The sequence below is a fragment of the Phocoena sinus genome, chromosome 16, assembly GCF_008692025.1.
Source record: "Phocoena sinus isolate mPhoSin1 chromosome 16, mPhoSin1.pri, whole genome shotgun sequence".
NCBI classification, from domain to species: domain Eukaryota; kingdom Metazoa; phylum Chordata; class Mammalia; order Artiodactyla; family Phocoenidae; genus Phocoena; species Phocoena sinus.
Window position 1 is genome coordinate 70,195,702 of NC_045778.1, and position 24,463 is coordinate 70,220,164.

The 24,463-nt window shown below is 34.4% G+C and overlaps 1 protein-coding gene across 1 annotated transcript in view; it reads left to right on the plus strand.

Annotated features, from left to right (window-relative positions):
- The window catches only part of ATRNL1 (attractin like 1), a 702,872-nt gene that overhangs the window by 268,964 nt on the left and 409,445 nt on the right, over positions 1–24,463 (plus strand). The window contains exon 25 of the mRNA XM_032609094.1: positions 11,965–12,026. Within this exon, the coding sequence (XP_032464985.1) occupies positions 11,965–12,026 (62 nt within the window). The remainder of the gene's footprint in view (positions 1–11,964; positions 12,027–24,463) is intronic.

Sequence of the window (24,463 nt, forward strand, 5' to 3'; positions counted from 1 at the left end):
GGGTTTTGTAATATTCTGTGGTGTTTTGTATATATTTTATCAGACTTATACCTAAGCAATTTTATAGTTTTTTAATACTATATAATTGCATAATTTTTTATTCCTATTTCTAGTTGTTCATTGTTAGTACAGATCTTCTTTGACTTATGATGGGGTTATGTCCCAATAAACCCATTGTAAGCTGAAAATATCTTAAGTAAAAATTTGTATTTAATATACCTAACCTGCTGACCATCATAGCTTAGCCTAGCCTACCTTAAATGTGCTCAGAACACTTATATTAGCCTACAGTTGGGCAAAATCATCTAACATGAAGCCTATTTTATAATAAAGTGTTGAATATCTCATGTAATTTTTTGAAACTGTTCTGAAAGTGAAAAACAAAATGGTTGTATGGGTACAAAATGTTTGTAAGTTTGTGGTTGTTTACCCTTGTGATCGAGCAGCTGACTGGGAGTTGCGGCTCACTGCTGCTGCCCAGCATCACGAGAGAGTATCGTGCCATTTATCCCTAGCCTGGGAAAAGATTGAAATTCAGTATTTGAAGTACAGTTTCTACTGAATGCGTATTGCTTTCATGCCATTGTAAAGTTGAAAAATCGTAAGTCAAACCATTGTATGTTGGGGAAATGCAATAGATTTTTGTAACTTTAATATGTATTCTGCAAACTTGCTAAATTCATTTAATATTTATATTAGTTTTGGGGATTAACAATCATTCTGTCGACAAATAGACATAGTTTTATTTCTTCTTTCCAATTCTTTCCAGATCTTTTTCTTGCTTTATTGCACTGGAAAAGAGCTTCATTGTGGTGTTGAGGAGAAGTGGTGAAAGCAGACATCCTTGCCTTGTTTCCAATCTTAAAGGGAAAATATTTCATCTTTTATTAAGTATTATGTTAGCTAAAGGTTTATCAAGAAGCTCTTTAGTTAGAGAAGCTCCTTTGTATAGAGAAGCTCCTCTAGAGATACACTCTCAGGGAAACTATGAATATAGTGTTGTCTTTGTTGTTATCGATTTGTCTCACTGTTTTCTAAATAAAATTAGCTAAATGATCAAGTGATCACTTTTAAAGCAATCTGTTCTACTGAGGGTTGTTTTTTTTTTTTAAATCAAGTATTAGTGTTGAATTTTTTCAAATACTTTTTCTGCATCTGTTGGGATGATCCTTTGGTAGTTCACTTTCAGTCTTTAAACTTGGTAAATTACGAGGATTAATTTTGCATGTTGAACCAGGTTTGCATTTCTGAGATAAACTATACTTAGTCTTGATTTATTATCCTTTTTATACATTGCTGAGTTCAATTTGCTAATATTTATTGAGGATTTTTGCTTCTATATTAGTGAAAGATATTTCTCTTTAGATGTCTTTTTCTTATTATGTCTTTGTCTAGTTTTGTTATCAGAGTAGTGCTGATCTCATAAAATAAATGTTAATAAAAGTGTTATCTCCTTTTCTATTTTCTAAAAGAGGATACGTAGAATTGATATTATTTCTTACTTATAAATGTAGAATTTTCCAGTGAAGCCATCTGGGCCTATAGTTGATTATATATAGTTGATAACAGTTGATTTGTTTTGTTGTTTTTGTTGTGTTGTTTGAAGGTTTTAAACAAGAAATCTAATTTGTTTAATAGTTATAGTAGTATTTAGGTTGTCTATTTCTTCTTAAGAGAGCTATGATATTTTGTGCATTTCAGTGAATTTGTCCATTCAAGGATATTGAATTTATGGATTAAACGTAAATATTACACTTACCAATGATTAAGAAAATAATACTTAAAGATTATATAATATTAAAATATAATATGGATAGAGTTGACCTATTTAATTTTTTTTAAATTTCCTTTGCCCATTATTTTTTTCTGCCTAGTGCCCTGTGGGGTAAAGGGCCTGCTGAAGACCAGAGTTGAAAGGATTTCTAAAACTTACCAGAAAAACTCCTGTGATTATGTTATCTAACATCCCATAATTTTCAACTCTATTTTCTTCTACATCAAATAACCATATGATTACTTCATGCTTTTTTTTATTGCAAAGTCATGACCCCTCAATTTGAGTTTTAAAATTTTATGTTTTATTATAATGAAACCTAAGTTCTATGTTGCTATTGTTTTTCATGTATTTTAAAACTGGAAATTATCCATATAGAAGCAGAAACATCAGAGCAATTGTGGGGACCTACTAAATCATCTTTAAAAGCACTTTCTTCTGGAAAGCACCTTACTCACTGCATTCTGGTCCATTAGTATAGTCTAGGTTTAATGGAGAGAAGAGAACAGAGAATTAACCTTCAAAATATTTTGTTTGAAATTTTATCGTTTTAGTTGTTTCCTTAACAACTATTATATTAATGCCTTTTTGAATGCAGATGGTTTTATTATTTATTTAGTAGTAGTACATATGTATGAAAAATTGACATTTGAATAGTACCACATGCCTTACTAAGACCATTGGCTACACTTGCTACTTTGAGGTTTTAGACATAAACCTGGTTTCTGAAGTTTTAGAGGTAGGACTGAATGATGTAGGTGGTCTAGTGAACATCACTCTGTAAAAGGAAGCTCCCTTTTGGTCACTTAAATTATAAAGGAAGAGCTAGGTTGTGAAGAAAACTGTAATTTATAGAAAGTGGTGTTACAAGCATAAATTGCATATAGACTTCTATATTAGCCATTGCTCTTGCAGTTTTATATCTTGAATTAAAACCTGAAACTCTTCAAGAAACCTCATAAGTATGCTAATACTATAATTAAGAACAGGTAGCATTACAAATGCAAAGTTTTGTCTTTTCATTTTAAAGGTTTGGTTTCATTCTTTAACACATAACAATACTGTTTTTGAAAAAATAATATCCTTTAACTTAAAGAAAATGTACTCTCTGGACATGTAGATTGAAAGCTCTGTGTATTTTAACTGACATAATCTTGATGTAAAAGTAATTGTTTTCCTGTGCAGCTTGACCTTTAGTAAAATGAAACTGTTTTAAGACTTTCTATTTAGAACATTAAGATATACATCTCCAGTAGTTACTGCAATTCATCCACTAAACACATAGAAGTAAAAATGCTAGGTTCTTTGCTAGTTGCTAGGAATGTATAGCTGAACATTGTAATGCCTGACTTCAAATATCTTGAAATCAAATGGAAAGAGAAGATGGCTATGCTAATTATCACAGGGTACTGTGATTAATTGGTGGTACAAAAGTGTAGAACTTAAGAACTAGATTCAGAATGCATTGATTTCTATGTTAGCTCCACTGCTTGTTGCCTGGGTAATCTATAAACCTTTCATTCCTCATCTATAAGATGAATATAATGACATTACCTATTTTATGGGGTTATTCTGAGGATTAAATAAATTAGTGTATGAAAAGCACTTAGCACAGCGCCTGGGCAATAGTAAGCACTTTAATAAATGTTAGCTCTTTTCAGTAGTACTGTGGTAAAAGTGTATGGTAGGGGCAACAGACATACAATTGAGGGCCAAAAAACAGGATCTAGAACTGCCAGGAAATGAATCATTTTGATAGAAGTTACCCCAGAGAAGAAGGGGTTAGGGCAGGAGGGAGCAGTTTATGCCCAACAAGGCACAGAGGTTGATAATGTATGGAGTGAGATCAGACTGCAGTGTCAATGCTCTGCATAGAGAAGCAAGGGCCAAATTTTGAAGATCGTTAGTGCTATGTCAAGGAAGTTGGAGGCCAAGCTAAAAGTGGTGGAAAAACACTGAGGAAATTTAAGCAGGGAAATGAAGAATTTTGATGAGGGGAATTATGGGAAACTCCTTCAGTTTTAAAAAAGAGCATTTTGTCAGCTGGGTAAAGAGTGACCAGAAAGTTATGAGGTTGAAGACAGGGAGACCAGTTAAGTTTTTGCATTAAACCAGGAGGAAAGTGATGAGTGCCTTCATTAAGGCATTTATTTGCTCTAAAAAGAATTAAACCCATTAAATTTTTATAGACAATATTTAAGGATTCATAATCAGAGTAATTTGTGTAGTATTTATGCAGAATTGGCCAGTATATTTGTTCCTCTTAGGTTTTATTGCCTTTTAAAAACCATCCATTTTCCATTTAACTGTATTTTAAAAAAATATTTATCAGGAATGACACAAATTATATTATCAATAAGCAGTAAATTAATTATCTATAGGAAATTTATGTTTACCTTGAATAGATTATCATAGTTGATCTTATTCAGTAATAGTTAATTTAAGCCCCAGTCTGCTTTAATTTTAAAAATGAATAGATAAAGACCTAATACGATTTTGAATTGCTTGCCTGAAACATAGCCCGGTTGTCTTTGAGATGTGACTAGATGACTAACTTCCATTACTTAACTCTGCTTTTATGTCATTTTGAAGGACTATAATCCAAATAGTGGTTTGAAGAACCTCTCTTTTACTTTCAGTTTGTTAGATGAATTTGATCATTTTAGCATATCCCTTCATATTTTCACTTTTTTATGTCTCAGTGTTATATCAGAGTTTATGGCAATCTGACATTTTGCACAAACACACCAATTTGTCCTTCATAGTAAGAATATTTTTTTCTCTCTTACAAAATCTGACATTTTATGGTAAATATCAAGCTATTAATCTACTTCTCTATTCCAAGCACACTTAACGCAACTTTTTCATCAAATCATAAATTCAAAATGTTGGTCATTATGTTAATGAAAAATATAGCACATCTTTAAATCAGGTTTTAGATTTTGGATGTGTTTTCAATATGAATTTGCGTTTAAGCCCAAATGGACAAAATATCACTGTTGCTATAGTTTTGGCTCACTCTGATTTTTAGCATGCCAGTTTATCGGTTATTTGGGGCACTTTAAAAACATGGAGAAAATGAGGATATTATGAAGCTTTAATTGGTTTCCTGATTTTGATTAATTTTCTTTAAATGATATTGGATAACTTGAATAAAATCATTAAAGAAAAGAGAATTTCAAAAGTGCATTTTTCTGGCTAAAGTTTTAAAACTAACTTTAAATTCGACTTAAGTAAATTTTCATATTTTTCACGGGGATGTAAAGAGTCATCTTATAGCCATAGCACCAGCCAATAGAAATCTTTCTAATTAGACAATTAGAGATTTTAGAGTCAGAAATGTCCCATGTCCTCTAGAGATACACTCTCAGGGAAACTATGAATATAGTGTTGTTTTTGTTGTTATCGATTTGTCTCACTGTTTTCTAAATAAAATTAGCTAAATGATCAAGTGATCACTCTTTTAAAGCAATCTCATTTTTTTCCTCCATTGGTTAAAAAATAATGTTTCAGGTAATACCTTCTGTTTTGGACAGGAAGATTGTAGTCTAAACTAAGTCACCTTCTGAAAGAAATTCCAAGAAGCCAACATAGTTAAAAATGTTTATCATTGAAATTAAGAAATTGAGGTAAAAATACACATTAAGAAACCATTTCTGATACCTTGATTTCAAATTATTTACATTGTAGGTAAAATTATAAATGGTAGATATTATAAAATTTTTTCTGTGATTAGAAACAAAAACATTTTATACAGAAATGCATATTTTTCATAACATCTGAACTCTACAACGTATGTAAATTTTATAGGGGAAAGTAGTATTTTATGATCTGAAATTAGAAGGTACTTATAGTCTGTGATTATTGATTTATAAAAGAAATTCAAATAAATAAATTTTTAATGTTTCTCAGAATAACATCTGTACCTCCTTCCTTTCATGGCTCTTCATAAGGATATATGAAGCCCTAAGAATACTCTCGTGCTGAATTTTGCTATTGTTATTCATTTATTCAGCAAATTTTTATTAAATGCTTACTATGTACTGTGTACCAAATACTGTTCTAGGTACTGGAATAGTGCCATGGACATTATGAACAAGGCTACTATTCTCAAGGAGTTTACATTTTAGTGGGGAAAGATATTTTAACTAATGATCAACCAATAAATCAGATAATTTCAGACTGAAATATAAAAGAAGTAGGTTTACACAAGAGTATAGAATAAGGGAGAGGGCAGCTACTTTATATAAGTGTCTTAGAGAAGTATGATATTTGAGGTGAGCTCTAGATGATAATGAGCCAGCCACATGAAGACCAGTTGCCCAGTATCACTTAGAATGCTCTCCCTTTGTCTATACTTACTCCTGTCTCTGTAGGTCTTTCAGTTTCATTGGAAGGGGCCTGGAGTTGCTGGATGCTCTTCCTAGATAGAGAAATGCTGAGAAAATAGTCAGATACATTTGCAACTAATGCTAGTATCATTTCTTTCTGCTACCCCTGCTTTTTTCTCCTGTCTTTTCTCAGTAGTTCTGCATGTTTTTAGTTACCAAGGAGTGATTTCTCATCCCACATATGTTAATATAGAAAATAGGATACTTTTAATGGTTTTTTTCATTAGAATTACCAAGTTCTAAAACACTATATAATTTATAATTGTTATTACTGTTTCTGTCTACCTTGCCACAACCACTAAGAATCTTTTTTTCACTGATATATCCAAGAACCTGACATGGTGCCCAGAATATAATTGATATTCAGTGAAATATTTGATGGATGAATACCTTGACACTCCAGAGAGAGAATATTGAGAGAGAATCTGCTTGAGTTAGTGTTTGCTTGGTCTTGTTCACCAATGCGACCAAATCTCCTTGTATCTGCCTTCCATTTTTATGCCTGTGCCTGACGACGGACTGTCTGACACAGTATCTTCCATAGGCTATCTCCTGTGGAACTTCCTATAGAAAGTCTCAGGTGGAGAAACATTTAAAAAGATTTGCACAACACATTGTAATGCTGACTTTCCATTTGAACAACCAATATCAAATGCTGTTTAGCTTGAGTCCCCAGAGGCCAGATGGTATGCTAAGTATAGAGACTGCTTGTGCCATCTACATTTACTCTTGAATACAATTATATTAACAGGTTAGTTACATATAGATAATACAATTAAAGTTTCAGAATGTTTTAGTGCTTTCGTTCATGATTGTAACTTGTAGATCCTTCACTTGACTGCTTTATTTACTCAGTTATTCTTTGGGAAAAATGCAAGACATTGTAGATACTTTCATTTGGGTCTATGTTTTGCTTACTTACCTCAAAACATGATTTTTTTTTTTCCAAGTTACTTAGCTATATGGACCCAGAAAGGGCAAGCAAACCATAATAAAATTCTGCAGTACCAGCTTGAATCATGTACTTTGCCAGTCTAAATTGACTTTAACACTGTTGGCTGTTCCCACTGTTTATGCATAACTTATCTTAAAAGGATGCAAAACCCTTTATAGGTTAAAGAATCAGAGTGATGATAATGATTTGCATTGACAGTATGCAAAGAAATTAGTGGCAAGACCCATATTTGAATATAGATGTATTTTTTCCTCCCCCCAAAATGTATCACTTGTTTTTTAAAGATGTCTTGGCTCTGTTCCTCTCCCCAGTTGGAACTTTTTTCCTTTGTTTCCATTTTCTCGCTCTGCTCAATTTTGATTTCACTTCCAACAGTTTTTCCTCAATATGGAGCCTGTCCTGGAATAGAGATTTGACTGGTTGCTTTTGAAAATTCATGTGGCCCAAGCTGTTCTAGCTCCTTTTGGAACTTCTCAAGGACCCTTTGCACTCATATGCTCTTGCACTAGGCAAAACCACTTACATTTTTACCTTCTGTATTCAGTGGGCCTGCCTGGTTCCAATGAATGCCTTTTGGATTTTCCTGTTGATTCCCTCTTCTTACTTCCTCACAGACCCTGGTACCATATGTGTCTGGTGTTGTGGTTTATCCGTACCTGCTCATGTTTTGGCATTCAAGAGGAGGATAATTTTTCATTTAACTTTGTTGAAATTGTTTTCTATGTATTTTCTTTCTGCAGTTTACCTGCCATAGATAGGTAGGTAGGTAGGTAGATAGATAGATAGATACTGAGATTTTTTTTTAATGTGGAAACTCAGGGATATTAAGATACTATGCTACCACTGGCACTGTCCACCTAGAACTCGGCCTCACAGATTATATTTCTTAATTTCCAAATAGTTAACTTGTTTTGATTATATCCAAAATTATAGTTTTAATTTTGATTTTAATCTGATAATATAGTACATAAAGTCACTACCATTTGGAATTTTTAAGTGGTTTCTCTCATAATGTACACTTGTCTACTTTTCTACATGCTCTGTGGATTTAACAAAAGATTTGTTTTCCTGTTTCATATGCTCCTGATTCTTTCTGCTCTGTTTTTAACAGACCTTTCTGGAAGTTTAGTCTGTAGTTGCTGTCTGTACTGCCTCACATTACATACTCGTCTTATGTTCTCTGTTTAGATTAACATTCCCACCCCTTCATTGAAAGTGCATTTGTTTGTTACCCATGAAGTTGTTGTTGTCAAATGTAATGGTCATAGTCCCATCCTCATCTTACTCAACCGACAAAACCAGCCACTACTTTCCTCTTGCAAGATTCCTTTCCCTTGGCATCCTTGACACAATACTCTCCTGGTTTCCTCCTACTTAATTGTTCACTTTTTTGTTGTTGTTAGCTCTAATAATGCGGTGGCCCTGAACATCCTCTTAGAAGTTATAAGTGAGTCATATCCAATCTTCACCAAGCCTTCTCACCTTTCACTCTAAATTATGTGCCCATCAACTTGGTTTTGCCTCCATGGCTACTACTCTTCTGCAAGCTACTATCATGTCATAACTAGGAAAATTGAATGTCCCTGCTTTCCTCTATCATCTCTTTCCCACCCAGCAGCCAGAATGATATTTTTCTTGAGAGTTAGATCATGTCATTCCATGGCTCAGGCCTTATAATATGTCCCAAACTTTTGATCATGCCAAGGACCTAGGTGAATTAACCCCCGCTTGTCACTCTGAACTTATTTTTAACTTCTCTGCCCCTAGCTCACAGTATTCCAGCTCTTGTGACTTCAGTTTCTCAAACAGCTGTAGCCTAAGTGTACTATTCCCTAAGCCTGGAATCCTCTACTGACAGATCTTTGTGTGGCTTTACCATTCTTATTATTTGTGTGTCCAGCTCATATATCATGTCTTCAGTGAGGCTGCCCCTAACTGCCTAATCTCAACTAGCTACCTATCCTTCCACTGCATCACATCACTTTGTTTTTCTTCAGAACACTTACCATTGTCGAAAATTATGATAATCCACTTATGAGTCTACCTGGTTATTTTTTGCCTCCTGCTATTGGGATGCAAACTCCAAGAGACCAGGGACTTTGTCCTATTTACAAGGTTGTCACCAGCTCCTAGAACAGAGCTTGCTTAAGCAATATTTCTTTGAATATTTCTTCATGATTTGAATGACTGAATAAATTAATTTTTGTGTGCTTTATCAGATAGGTTATTAAAGAGATATACATATTAAAATTTATTCTGTAATTATGTTATCTAATTCTCCTTATAAGTCCAGATATTGTGTTTTCACTTATTTGGCCTGTGTTTTTGGTGCATATAAGTTTATAATTTTTATTCATTTTTTGTGCCTTGTACATTTTATTTGACCAGATTTTGATTTTGAATTTCACTTTGCTATTGATATTATCCTTCATGCCTTCATTGTTGTTGTTTCTAAGAGCCAATTTTTTTTTCACAATCCTTTATATTTTGGATATAAGTGTGTCACTGCTATAGATGTGCTTTCTATAAAAAACATAAAGCTAAATTATGCTTTTTAATGTGCTATGGAAATCTCTCTCGTTTGGTGAGGATTCAGACTGTTCACATTTAGTGCAATTGCTTCTATATACTTTATCTTATTCCTTAATTTTTTTATTTTATGTTATATGTATTATTTTTTTTTCTTTTCTCTTTTCCATACATTTGCTAATTTATTCAAGCCTTTATTGAAGTCCTTTTTCTTCTTTTTCATTTAGATATTTCTCAACACGGTCTAAGTTTACCTTCCTATTCCAATTTATCTTAAACCAATTTCATTGACTATGATTTCAAAATAATTATCCTTTTGAAGATTATCCAGTTCTCAATTGCTGTGTTCAGAATCATCTTTCCATGGATTTAAGTTACTGTTGACAATATTGTTTGATAAGCTCTGTTTCTAATATACTCTCATGGACAGTACCTGGAGAGAAAACTCATCTGTATCTTTTCCATTTTAAAAGATGTTTTTTCTTAAATCTTTTAAAACATTTTCACCTAGAACCAATCTCCTACAGCAATTGTCTTTCCTCATTGTCTGTATAAATGCTCTGTAATTATTCAAATGCTTAGAAGCTTTTTGGAAATGAATGTTATTATATTTAAGCTTTCATGTATATACCAAAAATTTAACCATTTTCTCGACTGGCTGTAATTCTTTATTTTATATAAGAAACAATATTTCTTATTTTAGAATGCCATTTCAATTCCTTGCCCTGAAAGCTGGGACAATTGTGAGACTCATTTCCTTTCTTTTCCTTCACTCATGAATTATATCCTCCTCTGTGTTTTGTCTAATGTCTGAATATGGTTTTTCCATACATTTTGTATAGTTTTCTAGTTCTGTAAGAAAAGAGAGAAATCTCATCCTTGTTAGTCCATTTTCACTGGAAGTGGAAAGTGTATTACATGTTTTTGAAAATTTTTCATAAAAGATTATTAAAGGAGAAGATTTCAAGAACTTAATTGTTTAGCTTCAGCTATCTGGGAAAATTCACTTATGTTGACCAGCTCCTTTATACATGATGTAAAAGTATAATATTTACTGTATTATACTATATACCAGATATTATGGCAATAATTTTATTTCTATTAATTGAGTTAGTCTTTTCTCTAACACATGAGGTAGACGCTCTTATTATTGCCATTCACATATGGGACAAAAATAGGTTAAATAGTTTTCTAAAATATTTACATCTAGCAAGTGAAAAAGTTGGATTTTCTCTATTTCTGTATCTAAATAGATATTCTCTATTCAGATGCTACATTATTGACTAGTACACTATATAATACTTCCTCAAGAAACGTGTTACAGTTTGATCTCTATAATGTTAACAAAAGTGGAGAACAATTTTAGTTTATTGATTTATTTCTCCTCTCAAAATTCATTAACATGAAAATATAAACTGCGGTGATGTATTTTATTCTTGCAGGGGTTTATAACAAAATAGTTGTATGCAGCTTCCCTAGACAAGAATATACAAGAAAAACTATTTCCCTCAGTTTCCTTAATACAGTTGAAATTAAGTTTTTCGGCACACAAGCAATTATCAATTGTATTGATAGAAAAATGTGATAATTATTAGATGAAGAAACTCATTTGCATGTTTTAGTTAGGCACGTTTAATATGTCATAGGATTTCACATGAAAGTCTTAGCATGCATTACTGAAGTAATTTTATAATAGTTTTCTTTTTTTTCACATCTTTATTGGAGCATAATTGCTTTACAATGTTGTGTTAGTTTCTGCTGTACAACGAAGTGAATCAGCTATATGTATACATGTATCCCCGTATCCCCTCCCTTGTGAGCCTCCCTCCCACCCTCCTTATCCCACCCCTCTAGGTCATCCAGAGCATGGAGTTGATCTCCCTGTGCTATGCAGCAGCTTCCCACTAGCCATCCACTTTACATTTGGTAGTGTATACATGTCAGTGCTACTCTCTCACTTCATCCCAGCTTCCCTCCCCACCCCCGCCACCTGTGTCCTCAAGTCTGTTCTCTACGTCTGCGTCTTTATTCCTGCCCTGCCACTAGGTTCATCAGTACCATTTTTTTAAGATTCCATATATAATAGTTTTCTTAAACCATTTAATGTTATAGCCTGTGTAAAGGTCATCAGCAGTTGGTTATATTAGGTGTTCTCAATGAAATTTTGATTCCAGCACATATGATTTATAATATGGTGATCCAAATTTCTTGATGATTTAAAAATATTGTATTTACAAATGCCATGAAACATCACCACTTTGAAGAAGAGCATAGATTTAGTAAGTTTCAAACTTTCTTTTATTTTGATTTTTCAGATTGCATTCTCACAACACAATACAATCATGGATCTTGTGCAGTTTTTTGTCACCTTCTTCAGGTAATTTGCTTTTACTGACTTTGAATTTGTTAAACCTATGTTCTGATGTATGTTCTATCAATCTGTTAGGTAATTTATCAGTTCTTTAACTTTAAATATGATACAGTGTGTCTTGCATAGTTTTATGTACTTAAATATATACCACAGAGCAGAAGAAACATACTTGACATATACTTTTGCAAGTTTATTTTGCTGTAGTACTATTTAATAGCTAGTTGATTCAGTGGAAAGAGGATGATAACCCTGTGTTCCCCTGTCATATAAGTAATTAAAGCCTGTTTTAATTAATAAAGTTAACAGTGCATTCACTGTACTGATTAGGTCCATCTCCTAGCATTGAAATCCATATCAATTCAATTATTTCTTGGATTTCTTAGGTAATTATTATATGTGCTTAGCAATGTGATGAAATCTGTAGAGCATGAGAAGTATGTATTTTCTGCCCTCAGAGAGCTTATAATCTGGAAGTACTAAATATGACTTAGGATATAGCATAGTTTCCTGGAATATTAGTTATTTGAGATATTAACAGTAGGTTCATTAAAAAGTGTTACATAATTAAATACATTTGGAAAATGCTGTGTATACTGAAGTTAAATAGGGCTTTTTTGGTTTGTTTTTAACTGACATTACTTCTCAGAGTTGTTTTTTTTTTCTCAAGTTTTTAATATGTTAATTTGCAGTGTATCTTTCTAAAAGAGAGGGCGGAGTTTGTAGCATTTCTCAAAACCTAAAAGCTCTCTTCGTACAACATCTATTTTCATTTCCATGGGATGTAAATAAAGAAACGCTGGGCGAGGAGAAGCAGCTGTGTTTTAGTGGTAGAATATCTGTGTGACGGCACCTGAGATCACCTGGATTAGAAAGAATGTTATTTTTGTTAACATGATTATGAGGTGTACCGCTTATACTGGTCCACTAGGTGCCTTTGTGTAAATTAGACAATTGTGCCTCCTTCTGGCAGGCATAGCCCCACATCACAGCACACAACTTTACAAACAGTGCATGTAATTTTGACCTTCACTCACCAAGTTGTCTGGGCTGCATTGAACAGCAAAGAACCTGTTAAACCAAATCCTTGACACAGATGATATGCCAAGCACTTTCCTCAACACCAAAGTAACCGTTATTGGTTATCTTATAACGACACCATACAATCCTAATACCTTATCCACAGAAGTTAGCAAACATTTTCTGTAAAGAGCCAGTTAGTAAATATTTCAAGATTTGTGGGCTATAAGGTCTCTGTTGCATCTAAACAACTCTGCTGTTGTGGTGCTAAAGCAGCCTCAGCCAGTATGGAAACAAATCGGAGTGGCTATGTTCCAATAAACCTTTATTATAAAAACAGCTGCTAGGCTGAATTCTGCCTGTGGACATAATTTGCCCAACCCCTGATCTAACTTATGCCTGAATACCTTTAATGACAGGAAACACACCATCTCTTGAGATACCATTTTCTATCTTCAGATAACTAATTGTTCTTTATAATTGAGATGAAATCTGCCTCCCTGTAATAGCTCTTCTCATTTACCCATATGGGCCCATACATAGCAAGTCTAATCTCTCTCATCTCCATTTGCAGCCCTCTAGTTTTCTAAACTCTTTTCTCCAATTTACACATTCTCTGTTCGTTTATTCACTTCTTGTTGTCAAAATCCTTGCCATGTTGGTCACTTTGCTCTGAAAACAATCATGTTTGTCTTTGTCCCTTAAAAAGTATTAATTTCCAGAATTTAACGCTAAATCATATTTATCACTAACATGTGCAAAGACTATTCATACTTTAAATTTGTCCCTTAAAAATGAAATTTGAGGAAACAACTTTTTTTAAAATTAATTAATTTTTTTGGCTGTGTTGGGTCTTCGTTGCTGCGCATGGGCTTTCTCTTTAGTTGCAGCAGGCAGGGACTACTCTTCGCTGTGGTGTAAGGGCTGCTCATTGCAGTGGCTTCTCTTGTTGTGGAGCACAGGCTCTAGGTGCGCGGGCTTCAGTAGTTGTGGCACGTGGGCTCAGTAGTTGTGGCTCGCGGGCTCTAGAGCGCAGGCTCAGTAGTTGTGGCGCATGGGCTTAGTTGCTCTGCGGCATGTGGGATCCTCTTGGACCAGGGCTCGAACCCATGTTCCCTGCATTGGCAGGCAGATTCTTAACCACTGCGCCACCAGGGAAGTTCCGAGGAAACATCTTAAATATATTAAACGTTCTCTGGTTTCGTACTTCTGAATATTAAGGGATATTAAGCGTATTAATTAGGTTACAATGTTTTTGGAAAAGTATTAGAAGTTGTAATTGAATGAGCCTTATTTAATGCATAAAAATAAAAGTTTTTGACAGAATAATGTGGATGTTAATATGGTAAAAAGGTTACTTTTGTGTAAAAATTCACAAAGCTGAATATATATGTAAATTATTTAAATGTTTAGGGTTTTATTTTAAGCTTTTGAATTTGTGTGCATGTTTAAGTTCAATAACTCTTTTATTAAGTAAAAGAAAGGTAGTGTTAATGTGTACCATGTCTTAGAGATGATCCTATTTATTATGTTGTCATCATGGACAAAGTAATATAAAATATTCTGAGCATCATGTGAGATAAAGTATATTTAATGGGTTTTTTATCATTTAAATTTTTCTCAGTATTAAAATGTAAATTAGACAGTTTTCTAATTGTCTCCTTGTTAAGAAAAGAAAATGCACAAATACTTTTAAGTTTATTATTTTTTTAAATAAAGCCACTGTTAAATTTTAAAAGAGAGTTTTAGGCAGGTCAGCATTTATGGACATCCTTCAATCAGGCCACTATTACTGCTATTGTTGTTTCTGAGTTATTGAAGTAGCATAGGTGAATGTGTCAGCCTTTCAGTTTAGCCATGGTTTGATGGAGGCCAGTTCATAAACTTTGTGTCAGTTTTTTACTTTTATATTGGGCATAGTTCTGGTGGTAAACATAATTGAGTCAGTACTAGGAAGATCACTTATAGGCATAGCCTGGCTCTGATCTTAGCTTTCTGTGCCATCTTAAGTAGGTCACCTCGCATCTTTAAATCTCAGTCTTTTCATATCTAGAATTAAAGGATGTTGTTGTTAGAGTGTGTACTATAATATAGTGAATGATTAGAAAACTGAAAGGAATTATTTTAAAAATAAATACTTGTTTCTGGTATGTAAAATGGAAAAGTAAGTCTGTGTGAATCTGAATTTTAAAAGAATAAGCCTGGGGCTTCCCTGGTGGCTCAGTGGTTGGGAGTCCGCCTGCCGATGCAGGGGACACAGGTTCGTGCCCTGGTCCGGGAGGATCCCACATGCCGTGGAGTGGCTGTGCCCGTGGGCCATGACCGCTAAGCCTGCACGTCTGGAGCCTGTGCTCCGCAAGGGGAGAGACCACAACAGTGAGAGGTCCACGTACCGCAAAAAAAAAAGAATAAGCCTGGTAAATTAAATGGAGATATATCAGGGACCACTGCCCCTATACCATTTAGATTTTTAATGGTGGTTCTAATTTTCACTGTCCCACTGGAATTACATAATGTTTTTGATTTACCATCTTGACCAGATGGCAGGTATTTTCAGAGGTTGCCACTTGATCTTTCCCACTATGATAGATCTTACCCCACAGGCCAGGGATGAAATGTAGGGGTTACTCTAATCACCTTGTACATAAATTCTAATTATACACTTGAGAAGTAGGGAAATTATCACTGGGTGGTTGCATAGACACAGTTGGCCCACTATGATACAGAATTTAGCCAGAATTTCTTACCTGGACCCTGGAGATACCCCAAGTCTAACAAGGGTTCATGACGGTATTTTAGTCCTTGGGTATCTCTGTGATCTCTAACCCTGTGTCTTATAGTAATCAAAATATCTACTTACTCCTCTTGCACTGTGTACATACCCGTGTATATACCCAAATATACACAGGGCTCTTTGTAAAGGAATCATACACAGGTCCCTTTGGGGACCATTTTATACACTTTCCAAGATGTTTCAAAGTGTCTTTTCTTCTATGGACTCAGCCACCTATTCAGTGGGTTCTGGATTTGTAAATTAACTCATCTGGGAGCTGAGCAGAGGATCATGATTTTCTCTTGGCAACAACCCTCAGCCTTTGTTCCTCCATTCCTACTTACAACAAAAGTAAATGTTAAATAGCACCGTTGTTGGCTGCCCATCTATTTTGCCTCTCGAGATAGATACCATCCATTATTAATCATCCCACAGCTCGTTGTGGGCCAACACCCTTGTCTGCTCCTCCAGTCTTGTTGAACTTTATCCTCATTGTAGACCCTGGATTCTGTCAGTTAGGCGCTGACCCTTGATCTTTTTTACTTTGGGGCCCCATCACTTAACACCTCCCTTTGTCACTGTCTCTCCTGTTGTCAGCTCTGGTCTGCGGAAGAAAGCCACCAGTGAACTTCTTAGTGAAGCTGGTGCCCCTTTCACCAGCAAATTTCTCATGGCCTTGGTGACTGGTACGTCCCATAGAAAGTAATCTACCGGCCTTACATAATACATCCATTCCGGTACATTTCCTCCTGTCAGCTTTTTTATTCTTTTCTCTTTCATCTTCTAGGGCAACTCAGGCATTTCCATTTCACTTTGCCTTGGCCAGTGCTTTTTCCAGGCTTATAAGAATCACTTCCTCATCAAGTTTTGCCCCATCCCCTGGAGTCCTCCATAGGGTATTATATCACCTGGTCCTGAGACTATGCACCAAAATTCATGAATTCTTGTTTATCCAGGCTTACATTCCATCCCCCCTTGATCAGATACCACCAAAATCCAATTCCTGACATGATCTCCTGGGTGCTGCCAGTACATGTTAGCCAATTCTTGCAGCTTGTTCAAGTATATAATCTTTTCCCTTTCTTTTCAGGCCAAGATGCATTATTCTGTCATTAAATTCAGTTATTAGTCTAGCAATCAGGAGAGGAGGTGGTGGCAGCCTTTAGGGGGGTGACCCTATTGTCTATTACTAGAAACGAGAGTTGTAGAACCAACATCCTCAAAACATCTATCTAGATAGTCCATTCTAGATATTCCTATCCCATATTTCAAGAGCTCCAGTTTTCCAACAGTGGCCGTTGTCTTTGCATAAGAGGACTGCTTTGGCTGAGCAGTCTGTCATCTCTGGAGCTCTGCAGTTCTAACAATTAGATCATCAGTCTGCTGCTCATTCATACTGGCTCTTCCACTGTCAAGAGGTAAGGGCCTGATTTAAAGCTATAAAAGAGACTCTCTAGCTCGTATATTTAGCCTGTAATGTTTATTAGTGGCCTTCAGTCTCTCATTATCCCTCTGTAGGGTCAATACAAACATAGCAGTAGTCAGCCAACTCCACTCTCTTTTGAAAGCATTTTCCCCAGGTCACCACTGGTGAAATTTTTAGCAATTGAAGCCTTCTTCCAGGGACTGTCTGTGTCTCATCGAGCAACATGGATGGTTTCTCTTTAGCCTGCCAAATAGTGAGTGAGCCAGTTTCAAATCCCCATTTTACCTCCTGATTGCTCAGACCACAAGTCATCAGAGAAGTAGACCAAAATGGCATTAGCCATGCAGTAAACGCATTAGGGGGAACTCCTGTGAGGGAAAGAGCAAGGGAGAAGATGAGGGATCTTTTAGACCACGGTGTCAATCTGACCTTCGTGAAGTAGAGCAGGAAGAAAGGAAAGTTGAATGAAAGAGCCTGAAAGTTTGACAAGACCAATGGTGAGTCCTCGAGCCAAGCTCTGTATCCTAACAGAGGAGTTATGCATCTCTCAGGATTAGGCCTTCCTTACTATCACTGCCATGCTCAGTCATTGACTGAGAACAGCTCTCAGGAAGTGTGACCTCAGTGTGAATACAGTGGTGGATTGCCTTAATATTTTTCCACCTTAATATTATGTTTTTTAGTACAAACAAGTTAGAATTCTCAATTTTTCTTATGAATTTTTGTGGTTTTCCCTTCAATTTTTTTATTGTGGTAAAATACATATAATATAAAATTTGCCATCCTAACCATTTTTAAGTGAACAATTCAGTGATGTTAAGTACACTTACATTACTGTGCAGCTATTTATACTATCCATCTCCAGAACTCTTTTTATCTTGCAAAACTGCAACTCTATACACATCAAACAGTAACTCCCTATCTCCTCTTCCCCAGCCACTGACAACCACCATTCTGCTTTCTGTCTGCATGATCTTTACTACTCTAGGTATCTTATATAAGTGATGTCATATAATTTTTGTACTTTTGTGACTGGCTTATTTCACTTAGCATGATGTTCTCAAAGCTCAACCGTGTTGTGATATATGTCAGGATTTCTTTTCTTTTAAGACTGAGTAATATTCCATTGTATGTGTATACCACATTTTGTTTATCTATTCATCTGTTTATGGGCACTTGAGTTGCTTCCATGTTTTAGCTATTGTAAGTAATGCTTCTATGAACATGAGTGCACAAATACGTATTCAAGATTTTGCTTTCAATTCTTTTGGATATATTCCCAGAACAGAAATTCCTAGGTCATATGGTAATTCTATTTTTAATTTTTTTTTAAGAACCTCCATACTGTTTTCCATAGCAGTTGTGCCGTTTGCATTCTCACCAGCAGTGCACAAAGATTGCAGTTTTTCCATATTCTCACCAACACTTGTAATTTTCTTTTTCTTTATTCCTTTTCTTTTTCCTTTCTTTTTTTTTTTTATTTTTTGATTGTAGCCATCCCAGAGGGTGCAACTTGGTATCTCATTGTGGTTTTGATGTACATTTCTTTAACTATTAGTGCTGATAAGCACTTTTTCACATGCTTATTTGCCATTCATATATCTTCTTTGTAGAAATGTCTGTTTAAGTCTTTTGTCCATTTTTATGCCAGTATCACACTGTCTTGATTACTGTAGCTTTGTAGTAAATTTTGAAATCAAGAAGTGTGGGTCCTCCATCTTTGCTCTTTTTCAAGATTTTTTGGGCTACTTGGGGTCCCTTGAGGTACTAAAATTCATATGGATATGGAAATAATCATGTGAGTTTTTCCCCTTCTTTTTGTTAATATGGAGTATTAGATTTAGGCTTTTCATATGTAAGACCATCCTTGCATTCCAGGAATAAATCGTTCTTGGTCATAGTATATAATTCTTCTAACAAAAATGTCCCCTTTTCAGCATCATTGTTCAAAAAGGATATTAGTACTTTTCTTTTTTTGTGTCTTTGTCTGACTTTGGTATCAGGATAATGCTGGCCACATAGGATGACTTAGGGATTGTTTTCTACTCTTTAATGTTTGGAACAATTTGAGGACTGGTATTAGTTCTTCTTGAAATGTTTAGTGGAATCAATCAGTGAAGCCATCAGGTCCCAGGCTTTTCTTTGTCAGGAGATTTTTGATTCAATCTCCTTACTAGTCATAGTTCTATTCAGTCCTTCTATTTTTTTCATGATTCAGTCTTGGTAGGTTTTGTGTTTCTAGGAATTTGTCCATTTCGTCTAGGTTATACAATTTGTGTACAGTTATTCATAGTACACTCTAATAAATCCCATTTATTATCATAGGATCAGTAGTAATATCTATACTATATTTATTTTTAGTAAGTTGAATCTTCTCTCTTTCTTTTTTCCTTAGTAAATCTAGCCAAAGGTTTGTCAATTTTGTTGATTGGTTTGAAGAACCAACTGTTGGTTTTGTTGATTTTTCTCTCTTATTTTACTATTTTCTGTTTCATTTATCTGTTTTCATCTTTATTACAATATTTCCTTCCTTCTGCTAACTTTGGGTTTAGTTCTTTTTCTAGTTCCTTAAGTTTAATGTCAGGTTGTTGGTTTGAGATCTTTCTTGTTTTTCAATGTAAACATTTATAGTTAAACATTTCCTCCTTAGCACTGCTTTTACTGCATCCCATCAGTTCTATTATGTTCTGTTTCATTTTCATTTGTCTCTAAGTACTTTCTAATTTCCCTTGTGATTTCTTCTATGAGCTGTTGGTTGTTCAAGAGTATGTTGTTTCATTTCCCCAAATTTGTGAGTTTTCCAGGTTTTCTTCTGTTATTGATTTCTGACTTTATTCTGCTGTAGTTAAAGGAGATACTTTTCATGATATCCATTTTTTTAAATTTATTGAGAAAATTTTTGACCTAAAATGTGGTATATCCCGGACAATATCTCATGTGCACTTGAGAAGAATGTGTATCCTATTGTTGGGAATAGTGTTTTACATATGTCCTTTGAATGTAGTTGGTTTATTGTGTTGTTCGAATCCTCTGTTTCCTTACTTATGTTTGTCTGGTGTTCCTATCCATTATTAAGAGTGGAGTTGAATTGTTGTTTTAACCATTTTGAATTCTCTATGTCTTTCTTGAAATTTTTGTCTTAATTTATAACTTGTTTTATATAAACTTAGATATAATATAATTTTGTTAGAATTTCCATGGTAAATCTATTTTCATTTCTTTACTTTCAATATTTTTTATTTTACTAGATTTTAAATGTGTTTCACGTACACCACAAATATCTGGACATTGTTTATCCTGTTGTAATAATCTGAAAATCTCTGACTTTTAAAGAAACAGATTTAGTGAATTTCTATTTATTGCAATTGTTGTTGTATTTTAATTTTTTTCTCCATCTTTTCACCTTTTAAAATGCTTTCTCAAGCAATCTTTTTTTCTTCTCCCCTGCTTTCTATTAAATTGAATGTCCTTTTAATATTATTTAATTGTTTTTCCTTTTAGCAGTTTAGGAATTATACATTTCAAATTTTTTCTTTAATGATGCCCTTAAATTTTAACATGTATATTTTTCCTAACCAGTAATAATGTTAATCGGTGTCTTGTTTTACTCCTGAATCATATAAGAACACTAGAAAATTCGAAACTTTCACTTTTACATACAATTGTCTAATTTTAAATTCATTTTCTAATTTCTAATTTTATTTTTTAAAATAGCCTTATTGAGATATAATTCATATACAGTACAATTCACCCATTTAAAGTGCACAATTCAATAGCTCTGTAGCCATTATCACAGTCAATTTTAGAACATTTTCATCACCCCAAAAAGAAACTGTACACATTTGCAGTCACTTCCCATCCCTCTCCCACACCCTAAGTTTTAGACAATCACTAATCTAGTTCCTGTATATAGATTTTCCTATTCTGAACATTTTCATATACTAATTAAAATCATACAATATTTGTTCTTTTGTGACAAGCTTCTATCACTTATCACAGTGTTTACAGGGTTTATCCATGATGTTGTATGTATCAGTATATCATTGCTTTTTATCGCTAAATACCATTCCGTTGTATGGATATGACACATTTTATTTCCCCTTTTTCAGTGATGAGCATTTGGGTGTTTTCCTCTTTTTGGCTCATGTGAATTATGCCACTATGAAGATTTGTGTCCATGTTTTTTTGTGGCGATAACGTTTTTATTTCTCTTGAGTATATACCTAGGAGTGGCATTGATGGGTCATATAGTAACTCTAGATTTAACATTGTGAGAAACTGGCAAACTATTTTCCAAAGAAGATGTGCCATTTTACATTCTCACCAGGAATGTATGAGGGTTCCAATTTTTCCATATTCTCAGTAACACTTCTTTTTATCTCTTTTTTATTATAGCCATCTTAGTGCATATAAAGTGCCAAAAGAGATGATGATGCTATTTTGGAGGATCCAGAAGGGATTTTAATTAATTAGAGGAATTTAAAGAATAGAAAAAGAAAGAAAAATTAGGAGTTAGGCAATTAAAAAACAAGAATAATCAAAGATGACCCTACAGAAGTGATCATGTGAGTGGGAAGAATAATGAAAAATAAGCACTGTGACCAAGATTTAGGGAAATGAAACAATGATGTTGTCCATGAAGATATTTCAAAAGAGAAAAAGGAAGGATGTAACTCCCTACAGGGAGAGAAGTAAACCGAAATCATTGGTAACAGAATGCCTACATCAAAGTGGCATATCCCAGGAGTATGTGGTATAAAAAAATTTTTTTTAAATGGCGCAAGAACGAAGAACTCTGGGAAGAATGAAAAATAGAAGTCCTCCTTTTCAAAAGTGAGATTATGATAATGGCTATGTTAATAGAAATGAAGCCTTAAGATACAGATTTCTCTAAGTAGAAACCATAAATTACATCTTATTATACTGGAGGTTTCTTCAGGAATTCTCTCCCTGACTTTGCTGTAGAAGAAAACAGATATTTAGATCCCAACTCTTCTTTTAAACCAAAATATCAAATATAGCTCGAGTAAAATAGTAATTGCACAAAGTTTATTGCAACTTAGCTAAACCAGTGCTCCATGTCTAATTTTTAGTGCTGAAGTTTGGAACAGTATAGACTGAAACTTAGTTCTTTCACTAACATATTGCCTAGTATACTTCAAAATCAACATATCCTAAATTAAACTTGCTGTCTTGGCAAACAGCTCTTTTTTCTAGTATTCTCTAGCTCAGTTACGGTTGCCACTATTATCCTAACTTCAATACCTGGGAATTAACTAAATACATTTCTCTTTCCTTAATCCCCTACATAAGCCCTGATTCTTCCTTCTGTCTATCAGTCTATTTTATTCAAAACAACCAAAGTGATTTTTTAACATAAATTGAATTATAAGAATCCATTGTTTAAAAGCTTCCTTTCACATTTATAATATAATTCAGACTAGACTTACAAGTTCCTCTGAAACCAGGCCAAATTATCTGCCTCCTCTCATATTATTCTCCACAAATTTATTATATTGCAGGCGCTTTTTCTTCAGAGGTATCTGGTTTATTTCTTGTTTGGTTTTGTTTTGTCTTTCATTCCTTTGTAAAGTGTTTTAAAATTTACGTGCAGTAAAATTCCATTTGGGGGGATACAGCCATATGAATTCTAAAATATGTATGGTTTCTTTTATTTAAAAAAATTTTATTGGAGTATAGTTGATTTATAATGCTGTGTTAGTTTCTGCTGTACAGCAAAGTGAATCAGTTATACATATACATATATCCACTCTTTTTTAGATTCTTTTCGCATATAGGTCTTTACAGAGTATTGAGTAGAGTTCCCTGTGCTATAGAATAGGTCCTTATTAGTTATCTGTTTTATATATATAGTAATGTGTATATGTCAATCCCAATCTCCCAGTTTGTCTCTCTCGCCCTTCCTCCCCAGTAACCATAAGTTTGTTTTCCACGTCTGTGACTCTTTATGCTTTGTAAATTAGTTCATTTATACCTTTTTTTAGATTCCACATATAAGCGATATCATATGATATTTGTCTTTCTCTGACTTACTTCACTTAGTATGATAATCTCTAGGTCCATCCATGTTGCTGCAAATGGCATTATTTCATTCTTTTTATGGCTGAGTAGTATTCCATTGTATATATGTACCACATCTTCTTTATCCAGTCCTCTGTTGATGGACACGTAGGTTGCTTCCATGTCTTGGCTATTATAAACAGGGCTGCATTGAACATTGGGGTGCATGTATCCTTTTGGATTATGGTTTTCTCCAGATGTATGTCCAATAGTGGGATTGCTGGGTCGTATGGTAGTTCTATTTTTAGTTTTTTAAGGAACCTCCATACTGTACTCCATAGTGGTTATATCAATTTACATTCCCACCACCAGTGCAAGAGGGTTACCTTTTCTCCACACCCTCTCCAGCATTTATTGTTTGTAGACTTTATGATGGTGGCCATTCTGACCTGTGTGAGGTGATACCTTATTGTAGTTTTGATTTGCATTTCTCTGATGATGAGTGATGTTGAGCATCTTTTCATGTGCTTTTTGGCCATCTGTATGTCTTCTTTGGAGAAATGTCTATTTAGATCTTCTGCCTATCTTATGATTGTGTTGTTCGTTTTTTTGACATAGAGCTGCATGAGCTGTTTGTATACTTTGGAGATTAATACCTTGTCAATTTCTTTCTTTGCAAATACTTTTCCCCATTCTGTGGGTTGTCTTTTCATTTTGTTTATGGTTTCTTTTGCTGTGCAGAAGCTTTTCAGTTTACTTAGGTCCCATTTGTTTATTTTATTTTAAAAATTTATTTTATTTATTTTTGACTGTGTTGGGTCTTCATTGCTGCCTGTGGGCTTTCTCTAGTTGCGGAGAGTGGGGGCTACTCTTCGTTGCGGTGTGTGGGCTTCTCACTGCAGTGGCTTCTCTTGTTGCGGAGCACAGGCTCTAGGTGTGCAAGCTTCAGTAGTTGTGGTGCGCGGGCTCTAGAGCACAGGCTCAGTAGTTGTGGCATACAGGTTTAGTTGCTCCACGGCATGTGGGATCTTCCTGCACCAGGGCTCAAAACAGTGTCCCCTGCATTGACAGGTGGGTTCTTTTTTTTTTTTTAACATCTTTATTGGAGTATAATTGCTTTACAATGGTGTGTTAGTTTCTGCTTTATAACAAAGTGAATCAGTTATACATATACATATGTCCCCATATCTCTTCCCTCTTGCATCT